Genomic DNA, 19,518 nt, shown 5'->3' on the forward strand with positions numbered 1-19,518 from the left:
CCTGCCCCACTCTCTCTTGCCCTCCCCCTCCCCCTTGTCCTCCCCCTCCCCTGTCCTCCCCCTCCTTCTTGCCCTCCCCCCTCCCCTCCTCGCACTGAGTACCTTACCTCCGCTGCCACAGGCCAGGCCCTCCTTACCGGGTGGCGGGTGGCCGAAACGGCCCCCGCCGCCGCAGTTCCTTCTCCCAGGCGGCAAACAGAGAAGTTCCGCCGCCCGGTTCCCTCCTGCACCGGCTCCCACAGGCACCTTTGCTCCAAGGGCGCCTCTGCCACAGGCCCGCCACTGCCGCCTCGCCTCTGCAGCTGGGCCCTCAGGCCTGCCTCCGGGTCGAGTACCGGCTCCGCACCCCGCCGCTTGCCTCCCAGTGGCATCCATTTCAAGTGGGCCAGCCCGCTGCCGTGCCCAGGCCCACCGCTGCCACGCCTCCACAGCTGGGGCCAGGTGCCGGTTCTGTGGCCCACCGCTGGCCTCCCAGTTCCAGCCAGTCCCCAGCCAGCAGGCCGGCCCGCTGCCGCCATTGGCCTGTGCCCCAGCCAACCAGATGGCTTGCCGGGACACATTTTCCCTGGCACACCTAGGAGAAATAAATATATAGATAGATACTGTCTGTTCTCCAGCCCTAAGTATTTCTGACCATAAGGGTCTCCCTCATCGCTATGTTTTCATAGAAGGGCACAAAGTTCATGTTTAAATTGATGCAGGCACAACTATAAATGTGATGGCCGTGTGTGACTATGATGTACTTGCTCAGAAACTTCTGCTGGCTGTTTTTTAGCCCCGCCTCTGCTCCAGGGCTGGAATAAAAGTAACTAAAGCACCATTCAAACGTTGGCCTCGATCAGTGTACGGATCAGGGAGGAAGAGGTTCCTCTAGCTTTGAAAGAAGCAATGGTCTGCCCTTTCCTGAAGTCTTCTTCCCTGGACTCAGAGATACTAGATAATTTTAGACCTATCTCCAACCTTCCCTTTTGGGGGAAGGTTTTGGAGAACGTTGTTGCTGCTCAACTGCAGAGAATCCTAGATGAAGTGGATTTCCTTGACCCTTTTCACTCGATGAGGGGAGCATGCCTCTCTTGGCTCTATTAGATCTCTCCGCAGCTTTTGATACCATTGACCATGGTCAGGGGCGTAGCTAGGGGATAGGGGGCCCGTGTTCATCCCTCTCTCTGGCGGCCCTCCAGATTGAGGGAGATCATGAAGAAAATAGGGAGGGATGGAGCTGGAGGGCTCTCAGGAGCTGGGGGCCCGTGTTCTTTGAACCCTTTTGCTCAATTATAGCTACGCCCCTGACCATGGTATCCTTCTGGATCGTCTGCAGGGATTGGGAATCGGGGGCACAGTGTTGTGCTGGTTACATTCCTACCTTAGTGGGCAGTTTTAGATAGCTTGCAAATTTGTGCAAGTGCTCTAGCCCAGGGGTTCTCAACATTGGGTCCCCAGATGTCATTGGACTTCAACTCCCATAATCCCCTAGCCCACATGGCCTTTGGTTGGGGATTATGGGAGTTGAAGTCCAATAACCTCAGAGAACCCAACATTGAGAATCCCTGCTCTAGCCCATGGCCTCTCTCTTGCAGAGTGCTGCAGGGCTCAGTTCTCGCTCCCATGCTTTTAAACATCTATATGAAGTCACTGGGTGAGGTCATCCGTCGGTTTGGGTATGCTGATGATACCCAATTGTACATTGCCACCCCGGGCCTATCCGGGGATGCCTTGAATGTGTTGACCCAGTGTCTGGAGACTGTAAAGGTTTGGATGGGCCAAGACAAGCTCTGGCTTAATCCCTCCAAGACTGAGTTGCTCTTGTTCAGTTCTCCATCTGGCCAGGTTCTGGTTTAGAGTGTTTCCCTTGATGGGGGTCACGCTCCCCTTGAAAGAGCAGGCTCGCGATCTGAGGGCCATCCTGGATGGCTGGATGGAAGCCATGGCCTGGGGAGCCTTTGCCCAGCTTCGTCTGGTGCACCAACTGCGGCCTTACCTCGACCGGCAGGCCCTGGCAACCAGAACTCATGCCCTTATCACCTCTTGGTTGGAGTACAGCAATGCTCTCTACCTGGGGTTGCCTTTGAGATGACTTGGAAGCTTCAGCTGGCCCAAAATGCTGTGGCCCGGCTGCTTATGGGCAGCAGAAAGTGTGATCCTGTTTCACCTTTGCTGAAGTCACTGCATTGGCTGCCAGTTCGCTTCCGGGTCCAATTCAAGGTGCTGGTTATCACCAATAAAACCCTTCAGGGTTTGGTTCCTGTGTACCTTCAGGACTGCCTCTCCCATCCAACTTCGACCCATCCTGTGAGGTTGTCTCAGGTGGGCCTTCTCAGAGTTGCAGGCCCAGGGGAGGTATGTGGGGCCCGGGCTTGTGGGAGGGCCTTCTCTGTGGCAGCCCCCTCCTTATGGAACACACTGGCTCCTGAGATTCGTAAAGCCCCCTCTCTTCTGTCCTTTAAGAAGCTCCTGAAAACCTATCTATTTTGCCAGGCTTTTAGTTTTTGATGTGTGTGTGTGGGGGGGGTCTTTTTCTTTCCCCCCATTTTCCTCTCCCCTCCCCTTTCTTCTCTTGCCTTCTTCTCTTGTTGTTGTTTTAATTTATGTAAACCTCCTCGAGTCTAAGGAAGTCAGGCAGTCAACAAATTTGCTAAATAAATAAATAAATACATTAAATAAATAAATAACCCAAAACACACACTCCCTGTTTGTAATTGGAAATCACTCAGATTTTAATCCCAAATCACCTTATTTTTCCCCTACTTTCTAGGCCATGCTGACCTCTTTCTAGATGTGCACAAAGCTGTCACATCTCTGGAGAATACAGTTTTCTCCCACCGGAGCCGCATTCCCAGTGCAGAAGCTGAGCTGGAAGGTTACGCACAGGTGGCTGAGGTAGGCAAACTCAGATTTCCCAAACTGAAATCTGTTTCAAGTGACCAAATGTCTGAAGACTGAAAGAACGGAGGGACTCAACAACCCTCTAGTGCAGGGTTTCTTAACCTTTGGCCCCCAGATGTTGTTGGACTACAACTCACTACAAGGCCATGTCTGGGGATGATGGGAGTTGCAGTCCAACAACATCTGGGGGCCCAAGGTTAAGAAACCCTACTCTAGTGGGCAGGTTCAGACATCAGGCTACTCTACATATGAGGTGAAGGCCCAAGAGCATAGCGAACAGAGCATAGCGGACAGGGATAGCAAACAGGACGTAGGAGTTTTGCAGGAGTTTAGCGGGAAGTGTGCGGGGGAGCCTGGAACAAGCCCCCGCAATCACAAGGATCACAAGGAGCCTGGTGGAGAAGAGAACGTAAGTACATATCCCTCCCTCGTATCCCTCATATTCTTGGGAAAGGCTGTTTGGACAGTTAAATAGTTGACCATTACAGCTGAGACCTATCCTAATAAACTATCTAATAAACAGACAATAAGCTCCCTAAATACTGTAAACAGCCAACCAAAACAGTATGAAGATAGAAGGTCAGCAGGGGAAGGGGCACTTCCCAGTGTATTGCACAGAGTGCCACATGTATGACTATTTGCCCCATGGGCAGAAGTCATGGGTGTGTGCTCGGTGCAAGGAGCTCCTGGCTCTCAGGGAACAAATCCGTTCCCTTGAGACCAAGGTGGCGGATCTGGAGAAGCTCAGAGAGACAGAGAGGCATGTGGACGAGACCTTCAGGGATGTGATAGAGGCATCCCACTCCAGGGCTGGTAGCTCCTCTACTGTCAGGGAGAATAAAGGTCTTGGGCAAGGAGGACTTCGGTCTGAGGAAGAGGGAAATGCTCCTTTAGAAGGGACCCCTTCCGTGGATGATGAGCCCATATCCTCTCGCACAGGGGATACTCCTCTGGGGGGTGGGGGCTTCCTTGTAGTTGGTGATTCGATCATTAGAGGGATAGAGAGATGGGTTTGTGACCCGCGTGTTGACCGCACGGTGACTTGCCTGCCTGGTGCGAAGGTTGCGGACATTACGCAGCATCTAGACAGACTCCTAGGCAGTGCTGGGGAGGAGACAGCTGTCGTGGTGCACGTCGGCACCAACGATGTGGGGAAATGCAGTCGGGAGGTCCTGGAAGCCAAATTTAGGCTGATAGGTAGCATTTTGAAGTCCAGGACCCCCAAGGTAGCATTCTCAGAAATGCTACCTGTTCCACGCGCAAGTACAGTGAGACAGGCAGAGCTGAGGGGTTTCAATGCGTGGATGAGACGATGGTGCTGGGAGGAGGGGTTTAGATTTGTTAGGCACTGGGACACATTTTGGGGCAAGCAAGGCATCTACAAAAGGGACGGGCTGCACTTGAACCAAGATGGAACCAGACTGCTAGCACTTAAAATCAAAAAGGTTGCACAGCAGCTTTTAAAATGACACCTGGGGAACAGCCGATGGGAGCTGGGCAGTATCCCGTTTGGCAAAAGCCATCCTTTAAAGTGTGAGGGTGCAAAGAATTCAGATAAAACAGAAGGGGACAGAGCAGAACCGCATAAAGAGCAGACGGGAGCCTGTGCCAGTAGGTCAAAGAGTCAAAAGAATAGCATACATCTGGGGAGAGATTCAGCATATAGGTGCTTATATGCCAATGCCAGAAGCCTCCGAGCCAAGATGGGTGAGCTGGAGTGCTTGGTTGCTAACACAGAAATAGATATAGTGGGCATAACAGAAACATGGTGGAACAGTGAGAACCAGTGGGACACTGTTATCCTTGGGTATAAACTCTATAGAAAGGACAGGGAGGGGCGCCTTGGAGGAGGGGTAGCGCTGTATGTTAAAGAAGGGATAGAATCTAACAAGCTAGAAAACCTAGGTGGACTGGAGTCCTCCACAGAAACCCTGTGGGTGACTATACAAGGCCAGAAAGGGAAGGTGCTACAGGGGACGTGCTATCGCCCTCCGGATCATAATGCCGACAGTGACTGGGAGTTGCAGGAGGAAATCAGGGAGGCATCAAGGAGAGGCAGGGCTGTAATTATGGGTGATTTCAATTACACACACATAGACTGGGTAAATTCACATTCAAGTCAGGACAAAGAGGTCAGATTTCTAGATACGCTAAATGACTGTGCCCTAGAACAGTTGGTCTTGGAACCAACCAGAGAGAAGGCGACCTTGGACCTAATTCTGAGTGACACACAGGACCCGGTGCGTGATGTCAGTGTCATCGACCCTTTAGGGAACAGTGACCACAGTGCCCTCAAATTCAGCATACATGTGGGGAGAGAATCACCAAGGATGTCTAACACAGACATTTTGAATTTCAGAAGAGGAAACTTCTCCAAAATGAGGAGTATGGTGAAAAGAAAGCTGAGGGGGGAAATCAGGAGAGTCACTTCACTCCAAAGTACATGGAGTTTACTCAAAACCACAATACTAGAAGCCCAGTTAGATTGTACAGCCAAGGAGGAAAGGTACCACCAAGTCCAGGAGGATGCCAGCATGGCTAACGGGTACCGTCAAGAAAGCCATAAAAGGGAAGAAGACTTCCTTCTGAAATTGGAAGGCCTGTCCAAACGAAGAGAACAGAAAGGAACACAAACTCTGGCAAAAGAAATGCAAGGTGACAATAAGGGAGGCAAAAAGAGAGTTTGAGGAACATTTAGCCAAAAGTATCAAGGGGGATAACAAAAACTTCTTTAAGTACATCAGAAGCAGGAAACCTGCCAGGGAAGCAGTTGGACCATTAGACAATGAGGGAGTGAAAGGGATTATTAAGGAGGATATGGAGGTTGCAGAGAAGCTGAATGAGTTCTTTGCATCTGTCTTCACGGCAGAGGATACTGAGCATATACCTGTTCCTGAACCAGGCTTTTCAGGGATGGAGGCTAGAGAGCTGAGTCAGATAGAAGTGACAAGGGATGATGTTCTAAACTGTCTGGAAAAACTGAAAGCTAACAAATCACCAGGGCCGGATGGCATCTATCCAAGAGTCCTCAAAGAACTCAAATGTGAAATTGCCGACCTCCTGGCTAAAATATTTAACTTATCCCTGTAATCGGGCTCTGTACCAGAGGACTGGAGAGTAGCAAATGTAACACCGATTTTCAAAAAGGGATCCAGGGGCGATCCGGGAAATTACAGGCCAGTTAGCCTAACGTCCGTTCCAGGCAAATTGATGGAAAGCATCCTCAAGGATAAAATTGTAAAGCACCTAGAAGAACAAGAGCCCCTGGTGGCGCAGTGGTAAAACTGCCGCCCTGTAACCAGAAGGTTACAAGTTCGATCCTGACCAGGGGCTCAAGGTTGACTCAGCCGTCCATCCTTCCGAGGTCGGTAAAATGAGTACCCAGAATGTTGGGGGCAATATGCTAAATCATTGTAAACCGCTTAGAGAGCTCCGGCTATAGAGCGGTATATAAATGTAAGTGCTATTGCTATTGCTAAGAACAGGCCCTGCTGGGAGTGAGCCAGCATGGCTTCCGCAAAGGTAAATCTTGCCTCACCAACCTTTTGGACTTCTTTGAGAGTGTCAACGAGTGTGTTGATCAAGGTGATCCAGTTGACATAGTCTACCTGGACTTCCAAAAAGCTTTTGACAAAGTTCCTCATCAAAGACTCCTGAGGAAACTTAGCGGTCATGGGATAAGGGGACAAGTACATGTGTGGATTGCTAACTGGTTGAAAGACAGGAAACAGAGGGTAGGTATCAATGAAGAGTTTTCACAATGGAGGGAAGTAAGAAGTGGGGTCCCCAGGGATCTGTACTGGGACCGGTGCTTTTTAATTTATTCATAAATGATCTAGAAGCAGGGGTAAGCAGCGATGTGGCCAAATTTGCAGATGATACCAAACTCTTCCGGGTAGTGAAATCCAAAACGGATTGTGAGCAGCTCCAAAAGGATCTCTCTAGAATGGCGGAGTGGGCGACAAAATGGCAAATGTGGTTCAGTGTTAGCAAGTGTAAAGTGATGCACATTGGGACGAAAAACCCCAACTTCCAGTATATGCTGATGGGATCTGAGCTGTTGGTGACTGACCAGGAGAGGGATCTTGGGGTTGTGGTGGCCAGCTCGTTGAAAGTGTCGACTCAATGTGCGGCAGCTGTGAAAAAGGCAAATTCAATGCTAGGGATCATTAGAAAGGGGATTGAAAATAAAACAGCAAACATTATAATGCCCTTATACAAAATTACGGTGCAACCACACTTGGAGTACTGCATACAATTCTGGTCCCCACATCTTAAAAAGGACATTGTTGAACTGGAGAAGGTATAGAAGAGGGCAACCAAGATGATCAGGGGCCTAGAGCACCTTTCTTATGAGGCAAGACTACAACACCTGGGGCTTTTTAGTTTAGAAAAAAGACGACTGCGGGGAGACATGATAGAGGTCTATAAAATCATGCATGGTGTGGAGAAAGTGGAGAGAGAGAAATTCTTTTCCCTCTCACACAACACTAGAACCAGGGGTCACTCCATGAAATTGATTGCCAGGAGGTCTAGGACCAACAAACGGAAGTACTTTTTCACACAACGCGTGATCCACTTGTGGAACTCTCTGCCACAGGATGTGATGACAGCCAACAACCTGGATGGCTTTAAGAGGGGTTTGGATGACTTCATGGAGGAGAGGTCTATCAATGGCTACTAGTCGGAGGGCTGTGAGCCACCTCCAGCCTCAAAGGCAGGATGCCTCTGAGTACCAGTTGCAGGGAAGAAATGGCAGGTGAGAGGGCACACCCTCAACTCCTGCCTGTGGCTTCCAGCAGCATCTGGTGGGCCACTGTGCGAAACAGGATGCTGGACTTGATGGGCCTTGGGCCTGATCCAGCAGGGCTGTTCTTATGTTCTTATGTTCTTATCACGTGAAACCAATACTTATTTTAACTAAGGTTTATTTAACAAACCTGGATTTGTATACCAGATGATCACCAAATCTTGGTTTGCTTTGCCATGTAGTGGTTTATTCTTTGTTTGAATCCTACCTCTACTCCTAGCTTCCAGTGATCTAGAGTAGCCCCTCTCTGTGCCAGAGCCATTGAAACAAACCAAGATTAAACCACGATTGTGAGATCAGACATCATGTAGGATGCTGCCTTATACCAAATCAGACAATTGGTTGATCTAGCTCAGCATTGTCTACAGTGACTGGCAGCAGTTCTCCATGGTTTCAGGCAGGAGTCTCTCCCAGCTCTACCTAGAGATGCTGCCAGGGATTGAACCTGGGACCTTCTGCATGCAAGGCAGATGCTTTACCGCTGGCCTATGGCCACATTTCCTAAGGGGAAGATCTTACATTGCTCACATGTAATTGCCCATCCAAATGCAAAACAAGATGAACCTTGCTTAGCAAAGGGGGCAGTTCATCCTTACTACTGCAAGATTGGCTCTCAATCCCAAGACCACAGAAGACCATGTTTAGGACAAACAGCTAACTTCAAAACCCGGGTTCTGATTGTGGCCTGACTGTCCAAAATAAACCATGGTTTGTTGCCTGGCACAAGGTCAGACATTCACACGAACCATAGCTGTGGTTAAAAATCCTAGATCTGCATGATGTCTGAACCCACCTGATGTGTCAGGCATGGAGATTACTGTTATATTCCCACTGAACGAATAGCCTCGGATGGTATAGCCCTCAGGTGTCGGTACCTGGATCCTAATTTCTTGTATATTTGCTGTATGGTTAATAAGTCTGCAATCTTAATTAATAGATTAATTGATGGGGAAAGTGCCTCATTAATCTTTATGTGGACCTCTTTGGGAGGTTCACCTGAAAAGCAGTATATAAATGCAATAAACAAATAAATAGGGCCATGCAGGTGAACCCAGTTATTCATGGGGGTTCTGTTCCGGGGAGTGGGGGTGGATAGCTAAACCATGGATTTTGAGTAATGAAGTCAGTGGGTTTGCAGGTCTTAGGTTCCTAGACTTGGAGAATTGCAGTAAAAATAAAGCGGGGGAGCCAAAATGGGCCAAATAAAGTGCTCTGTTGTGCTCCACAGGTCTGTAGGTGTCCAGCCATGCCCCCACAAAGTCCCAAATGAAAGGGGGGATCACAATTTTTCCTTTTCCTTTTTAACAAAATGAGCCACCGAATGGCTCCTGAACACAAAATGGCGGCCGGAAATGATCTCCACAGTTGTTTCTAGCCCTCTGTAATCCGCAGATACATTCGTTTTAGCCCTTTTGATGCTCGTGGGTCTAGAGCAGGGATTCTCAAAGTTGGGTCCCCAGATGTTATTGGACTTCAACTCCCATAATCCCCAGCCTCCGTGGCCTTTGGTTGGGGATTATGGGAGTCGAAGTCCAATAACATCTGAGGACCCAACATTGAGAATCCCTAGTCTAGAGCCTGGGAATAGAATAGCAGTTTCGTGAACAACGGGGTTCTTCTGTAGATGTTTTCTCCTGTTCACCCAGGCGTTTTAACTGATACCGTTTTGATTGTTTTTAATGTTGTTTTTAGAATATTGTTTTAAAATGTTTAAATTGTTGTGTTTTAAATTTCTTGTTTTTGTTTTTAACTAATGTTTTACTTTTGTTTTTATCTTCTTGTAAACCGCCCAGAGAGGTGGGTTTGGGGCAGTATAAAAATATGTAAAACAAAAATAAATAATAAAAATAATTATTTTTAATGCTACTGATAAATACTGTGGACGGCAAGCAACATACGGCTGACTTATTCTAAATGGAATTTTAATATATATTTTCCAGAGTCTGGAACAAAGTCTGAGGAAGTTCCCAGGAGGTGTCAAGGAGCCGTTTCCCAAGCTGGACCTTGAATCCCAAGCGCTGAGGCCAGGGGATTTGATGGGTGAGCTGTGGGGCTATGAGAAAGAAATTGCCCTCTATAAAGAGGGGAATGCAGCCCTGCGGGATGCACTAGAAGGCCGGGACGAAGAGCTCCAAAAGTCCAAAGCTGCTATCTGCATGTACCAAGAAGAGAGGAATAAACTTCAGAAAAAGGTGACACCCAATAAATCCACCCCACAGTGCTTACCATTATCCGAATTCTTGGTTTAGTCACAGAGACTATTTGTTGGAATCAGGCGTGGAGCCAGCCGAACAGTGGCCTGTGTCTGGCACCGCCCGGCGGCCCCTCTAGTGATGTCCTGTGCGCTTGACGTCACGTGCATGGGTGTGTGACTTGGGCTCTGGAGAGCCAGAGTGAACTCTCCCCCCACCTCGTCCATTTCAGGCAGTGTTTGCTGCCTGACAGCCTTTATTCCCTTACTCTCCCTCCAGCGAGGAAAAGAAAGAGAAATAAATGCTGCCTGAAATGGATGGTGGGGAGGGAGAGTTCGCTCGGGCTCTCCGGAGCCCGAATCACGCTCCCACGTGCGTTATGTCATGCGCAAAGGGGGCGTGACCTGGGCTTTGGCTAGCCCGAGTGAGCTCTCCCCTGTCCGTTTCAGGCAGCTCTTGCTGCCTGACAGCATTTATTTCACTTTCTTCCCCTCACTGGAGGGAGAGAAAGGGAAATAAAGGCTGTCAGGCAGCAAACACTGCCTGAAAAGGACGGGGTGGGGGGAGCTCTCTCAGGGCTCTCTGGAGCCCGGGTGTGGGTGGGGGAGTGTTTGCTTAGGGCTCTTGCGGAGCCCCCCTGCAGGCTTCGGCAGCCTTTTTCATTGGCGACCCAGGTTCTTTGAACTCATTCACACAATGGTGGCTCCACCCCGATTGGAATAGATTCTGAACGGACAGCAATGGAGACAATTCCACAAATCCCAAGATTTGTATATTCTTCTCTTCCCATCTCACTGCAGAATTAGCCTCCATAGGGCTAATTCAAAAGTACATGATCTGAGATGGTGAACACTGGGACAACTTGGAATTCACGGGGCATTTTAGTTGAAAACATGCACACCCTGCACAGAAAGAGGTCTGGGTAGAGAGCGGGTCTTTTGGTAGGGAGCACAAATTCTTCCCTTTTCTGAGCAGGGTTTACCTTGGTTTGCATTTGAATGGGTGACTGCAAATGAACCCTATAAAATAGCTCCGTGGTAGAGCATCTGCTTGCAGTTAGAAGGTCACAGGTTCAATCCATGGCAGTCGAAGAATATTTTGACTGTATCTCAGCTTTGGAGAAAGAAGGATATGATATATATGATATACTAGCTTAACACACGCATAGCATCTGCACGCTAGTACTTGATTGCTCCCCTCACCCCCTGCCACATCCCCCCTCACCTCAGAGCTCTCTCCACCCTCATCTGAACTGCACTCCCTGCTCCTGCTGCTCCTCCATCTGGTTGCTTCCATCCCCCTCACCCATCTTGGTCGTGTCTGCAGTGTTGCTGGCACCTATTGGCCAAGCTGCAGCCCCCTATCCCCAGAGACCTCCCCACCCTCACCTGAGCCCCGCTCCTGCTCCTCCCCACAGGAGCAGCAGTGGTTAACCAGGCCCTTCCTCACTGCCGCCACCTCCATGGCCACTCGTTCCCCTCAGGCCGCTGACAGGCCTGGACTCGTCCCTTGCTTGCCTTCCTCCCTCTGTCAATGGCCTTAGTATCCCCAAACAGCAGCAGTGGTTGACTGAGCACTTCCTAGCTGCCAATAGGCACTGCCATGGCCGCTCGTTCCCCTCAGGCTGCTGACAGGCTCAGGCCTGCCCCTCGCCCTTCCTTCTTTCTCTCTTCCCCTCCCTTCTTTTTCTCTCTTTCTCTCTTCTCCACTCGCTCTTCCCCTCTGTCTTTCCCCCCCTCCCTTCTTCTCTTTCTCTCCCTGAGTTAACAGATCTTGTTTCCTCATCTAATTCACACAACAGCAGCCTCCTTCTCCTGAAGGGTCTCTTTCCTCCCTCACAACCCCTCACTCCACAGGCTATCTATCTATCTATCTATCTATCTATCTATCTATCTATCTATCTATCACTATATATTCCTCTCTTCTACAATCAAGAACATCTTCTGACAGTAACAGTTCCATTCCAACTGACCTTAAACATCACAGGCTCCTTCTCCCTATCTGCATATGGAATCCCCACTGCGGTGCCACAGGCTCCTCCTCTCTATCTGCATATGGAATCCCCACTGCTCAATCACCATAGTGCTTCTGTTCTCACAGACTCCTCCTCCCTATCTGCATATGGAATCTCCACTGCACAATCACCACGGTGCTTCTGCTTACAAACTCCCACGAGAACTGCCACACACGGGATTAGCCACGGGTACGCCTTAGAGAATTAGATAGATAGATAGATAGATAGATAGATAGATAGATAGATAGATAGATAGATAGATAGATTAGATAGAAACTTGCGAAGCTGCTTTATACAGTGTCAGACCCTTGGTCAATCTAGCTCAGTATTGTCTACACTGATTGGCAGCGGCTCTCCAAGGTTTCAGGCAGGAGTCTCTCCCAGCCCTACCTGGAGATGCTGCTTGGGACCTTCTACATGCAAAGCAGGGTCTCTTCCACTGCGATGCAGCCCCAGCCCCAAATTCCTCCTTCTATTGTTTGCTTTCAGCACCTGATACCCAGAGATACCCAGAGATATACCGCCTCTGAACATGGAGGTTTCAATTCGCTATCATAGCTAATAACCAATTATAGTGAAATTCATGGGGGATTGTTTTCGCTCTGCATCTAACCCCTGACCATTGTGTCATCCTGTGGCAGTGAAGCCTGCAAGTTAATGCCACATTGCTCAAGGACATCCTTTATTTTTGCATGGCTGGGGTTGACCTGAAGTTGCAGGGGTGGCTGAGGAAGGGACTCAAGTTAATGGTGCAACTTCTGTCTCTGTACAGGTCAAAGAGCTGCAGGATGCTCTGTCCAGAATGGAGGCCCCCGCAGGAGAGGCTGCCAGCCCTGTCAGTGAAGGAGAGCCATGGGGATTACAGGTGAATGTTCGTGTGCATCTGGGTTGAGAGGGGCGGGGCGGAGCCACCATTGAGTGAACAGGTTCAAAGAACCCAGGCTGCCACCCCTTGGGCTTTGACTCGCGCCCCAGACAAACACCCCTCGCGTCTGGCATCAGACACAGGGGTGTGGCTAAATGCTCTCTGCGTCTGATGTCAGATGCAGAGGGAGGGGCTAGGGGGGCCACAGTGGTGCCAGAACCCAGGCCACTGCTGGCCTCCATCCACGCTTGGGTATGAGTATCTACTGCTATTCTGTTCCATGTTGAGCTGGGGTCTCTGCCAAGGTAGGCATCTGGGAAGGGCTCCAAGCTGTGGGCAGCAGTCCCCAGGGGGCACAAGTCCAAAGCCAGGGCTGGGAGAATCAGGAGCTCCCCAGGATTTAAGGCAGGCGGGAGCCAGGAGGGTCAAGACAGAAGCCAAGGACATGCCAATGGTCAGAGTCAAGTAGCTACCAGGAGCCAGAGAGAAGCCAAGGATTACACCAAGCGAGACAGCACCTGAGGACCTTGATACTGAGGCTAGGCCTGCTTCAGCCAAGAAACCTTTTATACTTCCTGCTTCAGTGAGAGGCCAATGAGTGGTTTCCTAGGGACGGACTTGCTTAAGAGCCTAGGATTTTGCTTGCAATAGGAACATAGGAAGCTGCCTTATGCCAAGTCAGACGATTGGTCCATCTAGCTCAGTATTGTCTAGACCTGTGCTTATTCAGAAAATTTGGATTCAGATTCTACCTGACTTGAATTTGACGATATTGGATTCAGATTCTATGGCTCTGGCGATATTGGATCAGAGTTAGAATTTGACTGATTTAAATTCAGATCTCCCCCGCATAGTGGTCAATGGGGAAATTTTAACAAAATCACCATAAATTGCCGGTTGGCCCTAGAGCCTTGAAATGAATTTGAGGAGAATCAGTCAATCCCCTGATTTGTGGTTAATTTTTGAAATTGAGAAAGGGCTAACAATGGTGAAATCTGGCTTGTTTCAAGACAGAACACTACAAAAAACAGTTTCAGTTTCTGAAACTGACGATCCTTCTTGGACCATTATTCCACTAGCATGTGGAGGAATCTGTCTTTTGCCTATATGAAAAGGGGTAACAGCATGCCCCCCCCCATTTATATTTCTGGAAGTGATGGGCATACACTTATGAGATATGGCACACATGAAGTCCACATTGGCAGGACTCTGTGTAATTTTTTTTCTTCCAAGTTATGGGTCAGTCCTCTATTGTTGGTGAATTTATGAAAATTTTCTTTTAAAATGGTGAAATCTGACTCGTTTCAAGGCAGAACTTTACATAAATTTCTACATCTGAAGTCCCTCCTTGCACCATCATTACACCTCCATGTGGAGGGAAAAGGACATTCCTTTGATGTCATTTTTTCCTTCTTCTTCGCCATTGCAGGAACAGACAGGCTTTTAAAAAGGGGTTAAAAGGACTTCACACCTTTTAATCCCTTAATGGCTAGAAGGGAAAGTGAGAAATTATTTCTAACCAGAAGCATTCAAAGTACTTTCACTTTTACTGTGTGCTTCTGCAATGGGGAAGACAAAAATTAATATAAAATCAAAGGAATGTCCTTGTTCCTCTACATGGGGGTGGAATGATGGTCATAGGAAGGGCTTCAGCTCCTTCTCTGCCCGTTTCCCTATCTAATAATAATAAATAATAAATAAAAATTATCATCATCAGTCTATTTTTAAAAAATTGAGCAGATGTAATCAAGATCTTTTCAAGGCTGCTTGGGGCTCAGGGAGTAGGACAGAGTATACATGACAACCGAATTGTATCTTTTTTTTTTTTTTTTTGTCATTCCCAACTCCATGCCCCTGCAGGACCCCATAGCTGCAGCCCAGAGCTTCATCCGCTGCTTCCAGAGTGCTGCTGATGCCCACCCTTTCTGCTGCCGGTTCCCCCAGCGAGGTCTCCTGTCTGCAGAGGTTCAGGCAAAAGAAATGGAAGCTCAGACCCAGCAGCTCTGCAGGTAAGGACATCCCATCTCTGCAGAAGCATTCACGACCAGCTCTTGCAATAGAGAGACCTCTTTTCATCAATGGACAATTGCTTCTTTGGGGCGAGATCCAAATTGGAGGTGAATCTCAGTCAGAGGCGTAACTAGGGAAAACGGCGCCCGGGGCAAGCACTGAAATGGCGCCCCCCCCCCACATACTACATTATACTTAGGTTTTTCCTCACAAGCGCCCGCCGCCGCCGCCAATTCTCGGGCGGCGTGGAAGGGACCTCTCGTGGGGGAGGGGGCGCCGACGCGCTCCCTTGACTGCTGCAGCACAGCTGCACTGAGCAGGAAACATTTGTATTAACAAAAAAAAATTTAAAAAATTAAAAATATATATTTTTTGTCATGGCGGCGCCCCCCACGTGACCAGAAAAGATGGCGCCCGGGGCACGTGCCCCCCCTGCCCCCCCTATAGTTACGCCTCTGATCTCAGTGGTTAGAGCAGCTGCGTTGAGTGCAGAAATTTCTAGGTTCAGTTCCTGGCAGCAGGGCATGAGCCTTGTTTGAATCCCAGGAAAGCTGCTGCCAGTCAGAGTAGCCCATAGTAGGCTAGCTGGACCAATCGTCTGACTCAGGAGAAGGAAATTTATACCAAGGGGTCATAGCTCTGTGGTAGAGTTGCATACAGAGGGTTTCAGGTTCTACCCTCTTAAAAAAGACTGGTAAAGACCCATTTCTGCTAGACAGCTGCTGCCAGTCAGAGTTGACAATCCTAGGATTGACAAACCAAGGCGCTGACTCTGCATAAGGCAGCTTCATATGTTCACAAGCAAAAATCTACGGCTGTGCTCTTCTGTTTTTAGTCTGGAGCTCCATGGTAGAGTGCCTGTCTTGCTTGCAGAAGGTCCCAGTTTCTACCCCTGGTAGCATCTCCAGTTAAAAAGGGTCTCTGGCAGTCAGGTTGCACTGAACGTCCGTCTTCCCCTCAGGTTCATCGAGAAGCTGAAAGGCCTCAACCAGCTGCTCTCAGCAATGCTGCAGGAATGCAAGAGCGACACCGAACGGCTCAGCATGCTGCTGGGCCGCCGAGAATCTGACACCACTGCCCTGCACTTGGCTGTGCAGTACAGGTGAGGGCCTGGCTCAGGTGTGTGTGTGGAGCTGGGAGCCTGATGTACCTCCCCAACATTGTGCTTTCTTTCAAGTCAAGGTAGAAGCACTGAGTTACCTGGAGCTGAGATACCTGGAGTGTGTAGATATTTCTAATTTATCTAAAACTCAGGCTATCCTGAGAGGCAGCAAGAGCACTGGAGTGTTAGCACATCAACAAATGCCAGTTAGAGTAATGTAGCAGTATATTCTAATTGAGCCAAAGTACGTGTAATAATCTTATAAACTATTACATTCAAACAACCTGGTTCAGTTGTTTGAAACGTGAACGCAGTGGAGCTTGGTACAGGGGGAACAGGAGCGTGCCAATTAGCCACGTCCCAAGGTGCAGGTGCACTCTATAGCCACGCCCCATGCTGCCTCCATATTAAGCATTTACGCCACACCCCCACTGCTGTTTCATTCTCTGGTCACGCCTCCTGCTTTCCCAGGGTTTAGCACTTAACGCACTCCCCAACTGCTGTTTCACTCTGTGGCTACTCCTCCTGCTTTCCCAGAGTTAAGCCACACCCCCACTCCTGCTTCACTCTGTGGCTACTCCTCCTGCTTTCCCAGGGTTAAGCATTTAAGCCATGCCTCCACTGCTGTTGCACTCTGTGGCCTCACCTCCTGCTTTCCTGGGGTTAAACACTTAGGCCATCCCCCCCACACACACACACACAGCCACACACACAGGTCTTGCACTCCTTGGCCACGCCTCCTGATTTTCTAGGACTAAGCACTTAGGCCATGCACCCTGCTGTTGTGCTCTGTGGCCACACGCCCTGCTTTCCCCACCAAGTTCAGCTTAAGTACTGAATCCGGGGGATGCAAGAGACAGTCATAGAGAAAGGCAGCCGTGGGGGATGTGGCTGACTGACAATCTCCCATGACCCCTGCTAACTTGGCAGGGAGGCACCTTTTAACATGGTGATTCTCTTTATTTAGCAGGGGGAGAGTAACTGGCCCTATCCACCCCCAGCACAGTACTTCCAGTGACTGTTGCTGGTGTCTATCTTGTGTTTCTTTTTAGAATGTGAGCCCTTTGGGGACAGGGATCCATCCTATTTATTTATTATTTCTCTGTGTAAACCACTCTGAGCCATTTTTGGAAGGGCGGTATAGAAATCAAATCAAATCAAATCAAATCAAGTTACCCCGTATCCAGATTCACTGCACCACTTTTTGAATGATTAAAGAAGGCTGCATTCTTTCCCACTTTCTCCCACTTCCTCTATTTTCTCCACTGTGTCAGATTTTAGATTGTAAGTGTCTCAGGGCAAAAACTTGTTTTCTCACTCTTTGCAAAGTGCCACGAGATCATGTTTTAGGCCTGGCACTTGTGAGTGCAATAGAGTTGTGGAGCACAGCAGTGACATCAGTCCAGATCTGCTTTTTCTCTTTTTTTCCTAGATTACCCCAGGTTTCACCAGTATGTGTTAAATTTAAAAACTTTGCTGCAAACTTTATTTATTTATTTATTTATTTATTTATTTATTTAAATGTGTACAGTGCCCCAACTTCCATCTCTGAGTGGTTTACAACATCATAAAACAAACTAAAATAAAATTAAACCCATAAAAGAACTCTGATTAAAAAATTGAATTTTTAACTAGATGAATGGGGTGAATAAATGTCTTTAGAGACTTTTTAAAAACTGTCAGAGATGGGGAGGCTCTTAACTCAGCAGGGAGCATGTTCCAAAGTCTTTGCCAACCAAGACATAACTGTGATGATCTTGAAGTGGATTTTATTCATGAAATGACAGATTAATACAAATTCAGTTGTTGCATACATCCCTCCCACCCACCCCTGCTGTTAAATTGGTTGCCTTTTGATATTGTTTCATTGTCCTTGCTGGTGGCTTTGAGTTCTCTTTTTAAAAAGAAAAGGAGAACATAAGTGTGAAGTGAAAGAATTCCTCTGTGTTAACCTGATTCTGCTCTGTTGCTTAAGGCCATCAGAAACTCCCAGTCATTTATTTATTTATTTATCACACTTATATACCACCCTATATAAAATCTCAGGATGGTTTATAATCCAGACAACCAAAACCTAAAAATTATAAAAACAGATTAAAATTGCCATAAATAAAACTTTAAAGCAGTTATGACCTCTTTGGCATAGCCTACCTCTTGTAGGTGGCTGTGAGGAAAAAAAAAATCAGAAGGAAACCTTGTATGTACTCTGAGCCCATTAGAGGAAGAGCAGATAAAAATGTCTCACACTAAAACCCCTCATTGCCCATGACTGCTACTAACACTTTAAAAAAAAGATTTCCTCCCCACCCCACCGCTTTTAAAGAAGAAGATTTCTGAAGATCCCCTTTTCTTATTCATTTGGCTATGTAAACTGTTTTGAGAACTTCTTTGTTTTAAAAAAATGGTGTGTGTGAATGAAAGTAATAATAATCCGCCATATTGCATTTGTATGCAACAATTCAATTTGTATTGCATTTCGTTGGCACAAATCTATTCTCCATGTCAACGTTATCAGAAGAAGGCATAACCTCCCTAAATGCCTGCCTGGAGGCAGTGATGGGATGGATGAGGGATAACAAACTGAGACCGAATCCAAATAAGATAAAGGTACTTCTTGTGCAGGGTCAGAACTCAGGGGACAATTTTGATCTGCTGGTTCTGGATGGGGCCACACTTCCCCAGAAGGAACAGGTACACAATCTGGGAGTGCTTCTGGATCCAAACCTCTCCCTGGTTTCCCAGGCTGAAGCAGGGGCCAGAGGTGCTTTCTATCAACTTCAGCTGATATGCCAGCTGTGTCCATTTTTTTTTTTTTTGAGATAAACAACCTCATAACAGTGGTATATATGCTAGTAACCTCCAGACTTGACTACTGCAATGCTCTCTATGTGGGGCTGCCATTGTACGTCGTCTGGAAACTGCAGTTGCTACAGAATGCTGCAACCAGTCTGGTCTCTGGGTCATCTCAAAGAGACCATATTACTCCTATATTAAAAGAACTACACTGCTACTAATATGTTTCTGGGCAAAATACAACGTGCTGGTTATCTATATATTTAATTCTCCTAGACATACCCGTCGCTAATTCCATGCGTGGCAGCTCTCGCAAGAGTTCGTGAGCAGCTGTGGATAGGATAGCGATGGGGACGGCGGGGGGGTGGGTGGGGAGAAAATAGGGATACATGCCGGTGGCCAGAGGAGGCGGTAGGCCAGCTGGCAGTAGGAGGCAGCCACTGCTTGGAGTTGGTAGATGGGTGGGAGGAGGTGGTGGGCCGGCTTGCTGCCTGGCCCATCAGCCAGAAAACACGGGCAGTGGGAGCCAGAATGCCAGGCCAGCTGGCGGGGGGTGAGGGGAGAAAAAGGCAGTGGGCGGGCGGGCCGGAGGCACAGATGCTCTGCGCTCGGCACAGTTAGTAAACTATAAAGCCCTAAACAGCTTAGACCCAGGGTGTTTAAGAAAACGTCTTCTTCACTATGAGCCCCATCGCCCATTGTGATCAGCTGGAGAGGTTCACTCTTATCCCTGAACATCCGGGCCAAAGTCCAGGGCCTCCACTGCCCCTGGGGCCCCCCAAATCCACTTTAATCCACCTTAGTTTGCAGGGGAAGGTCTCCAAAGGCCTTTAGGTCCAGGCTCCAAAA

The 19,518-nt window shown here is 48.4% G+C and overlaps 1 protein-coding gene and 1 long non-coding RNA gene across 8 annotated transcripts in view; one reads left to right on the plus strand and one right to left on the minus strand.

Annotated features, from left to right (window-relative positions):
• The window catches only part of NR2F6 (nuclear receptor subfamily 2 group F member 6), a 133,816-nt gene that overhangs the window by 13,253 nt on the left and 101,045 nt on the right, over positions 1 to 19,518 (plus strand). For 4 of the 7 annotated variants that reach the window (XM_053294964.1, XM_053294966.1, XM_053294963.1 and 1 more), the window contains exons 4-8: positions 2,753 to 2,877; positions 9,634 to 9,885; positions 12,672 to 12,764; positions 14,625 to 14,773; positions 15,736 to 15,876. In XM_053294964.1, coding sequence (XP_053150939.1) covers positions 2,753 to 2,877; positions 9,634 to 9,885; positions 12,672 to 12,764; positions 14,625 to 14,773; positions 15,736 to 15,876 — 760 coding nt within the window. Of the gene's footprint in view, positions 1 to 2,752; positions 2,878 to 9,633; positions 9,886 to 12,671; positions 12,765 to 12,961; positions 13,070 to 14,624; positions 14,774 to 15,735; positions 15,877 to 19,518 lie in introns of those variants that run through there. The other 3 variants (XM_053294967.1, XM_053294968.1, XM_053294969.1) reach the window with 3 other exon arrangements.
• LOC128344574 (uncharacterized) lies at positions 9,643 to 11,902 on the minus strand. The gene is made up of 3 exons (XR_008315922.1): positions 11,858 to 11,902; positions 10,868 to 10,998; positions 9,643 to 9,845 (listed from the first exon to the last, which is right to left on the minus strand). It is a non-coding gene; the product is annotated as an uncharacterized LOC128344574 (long non-coding RNA).

This window comes from Hemicordylus capensis, chromosome 2 (genome assembly GCF_027244095.1).
Source record: "Hemicordylus capensis ecotype Gifberg chromosome 2, rHemCap1.1.pri, whole genome shotgun sequence".
NCBI classification, from domain to species: domain Eukaryota; kingdom Metazoa; phylum Chordata; class Lepidosauria; order Squamata; family Cordylidae; genus Hemicordylus; species Hemicordylus capensis.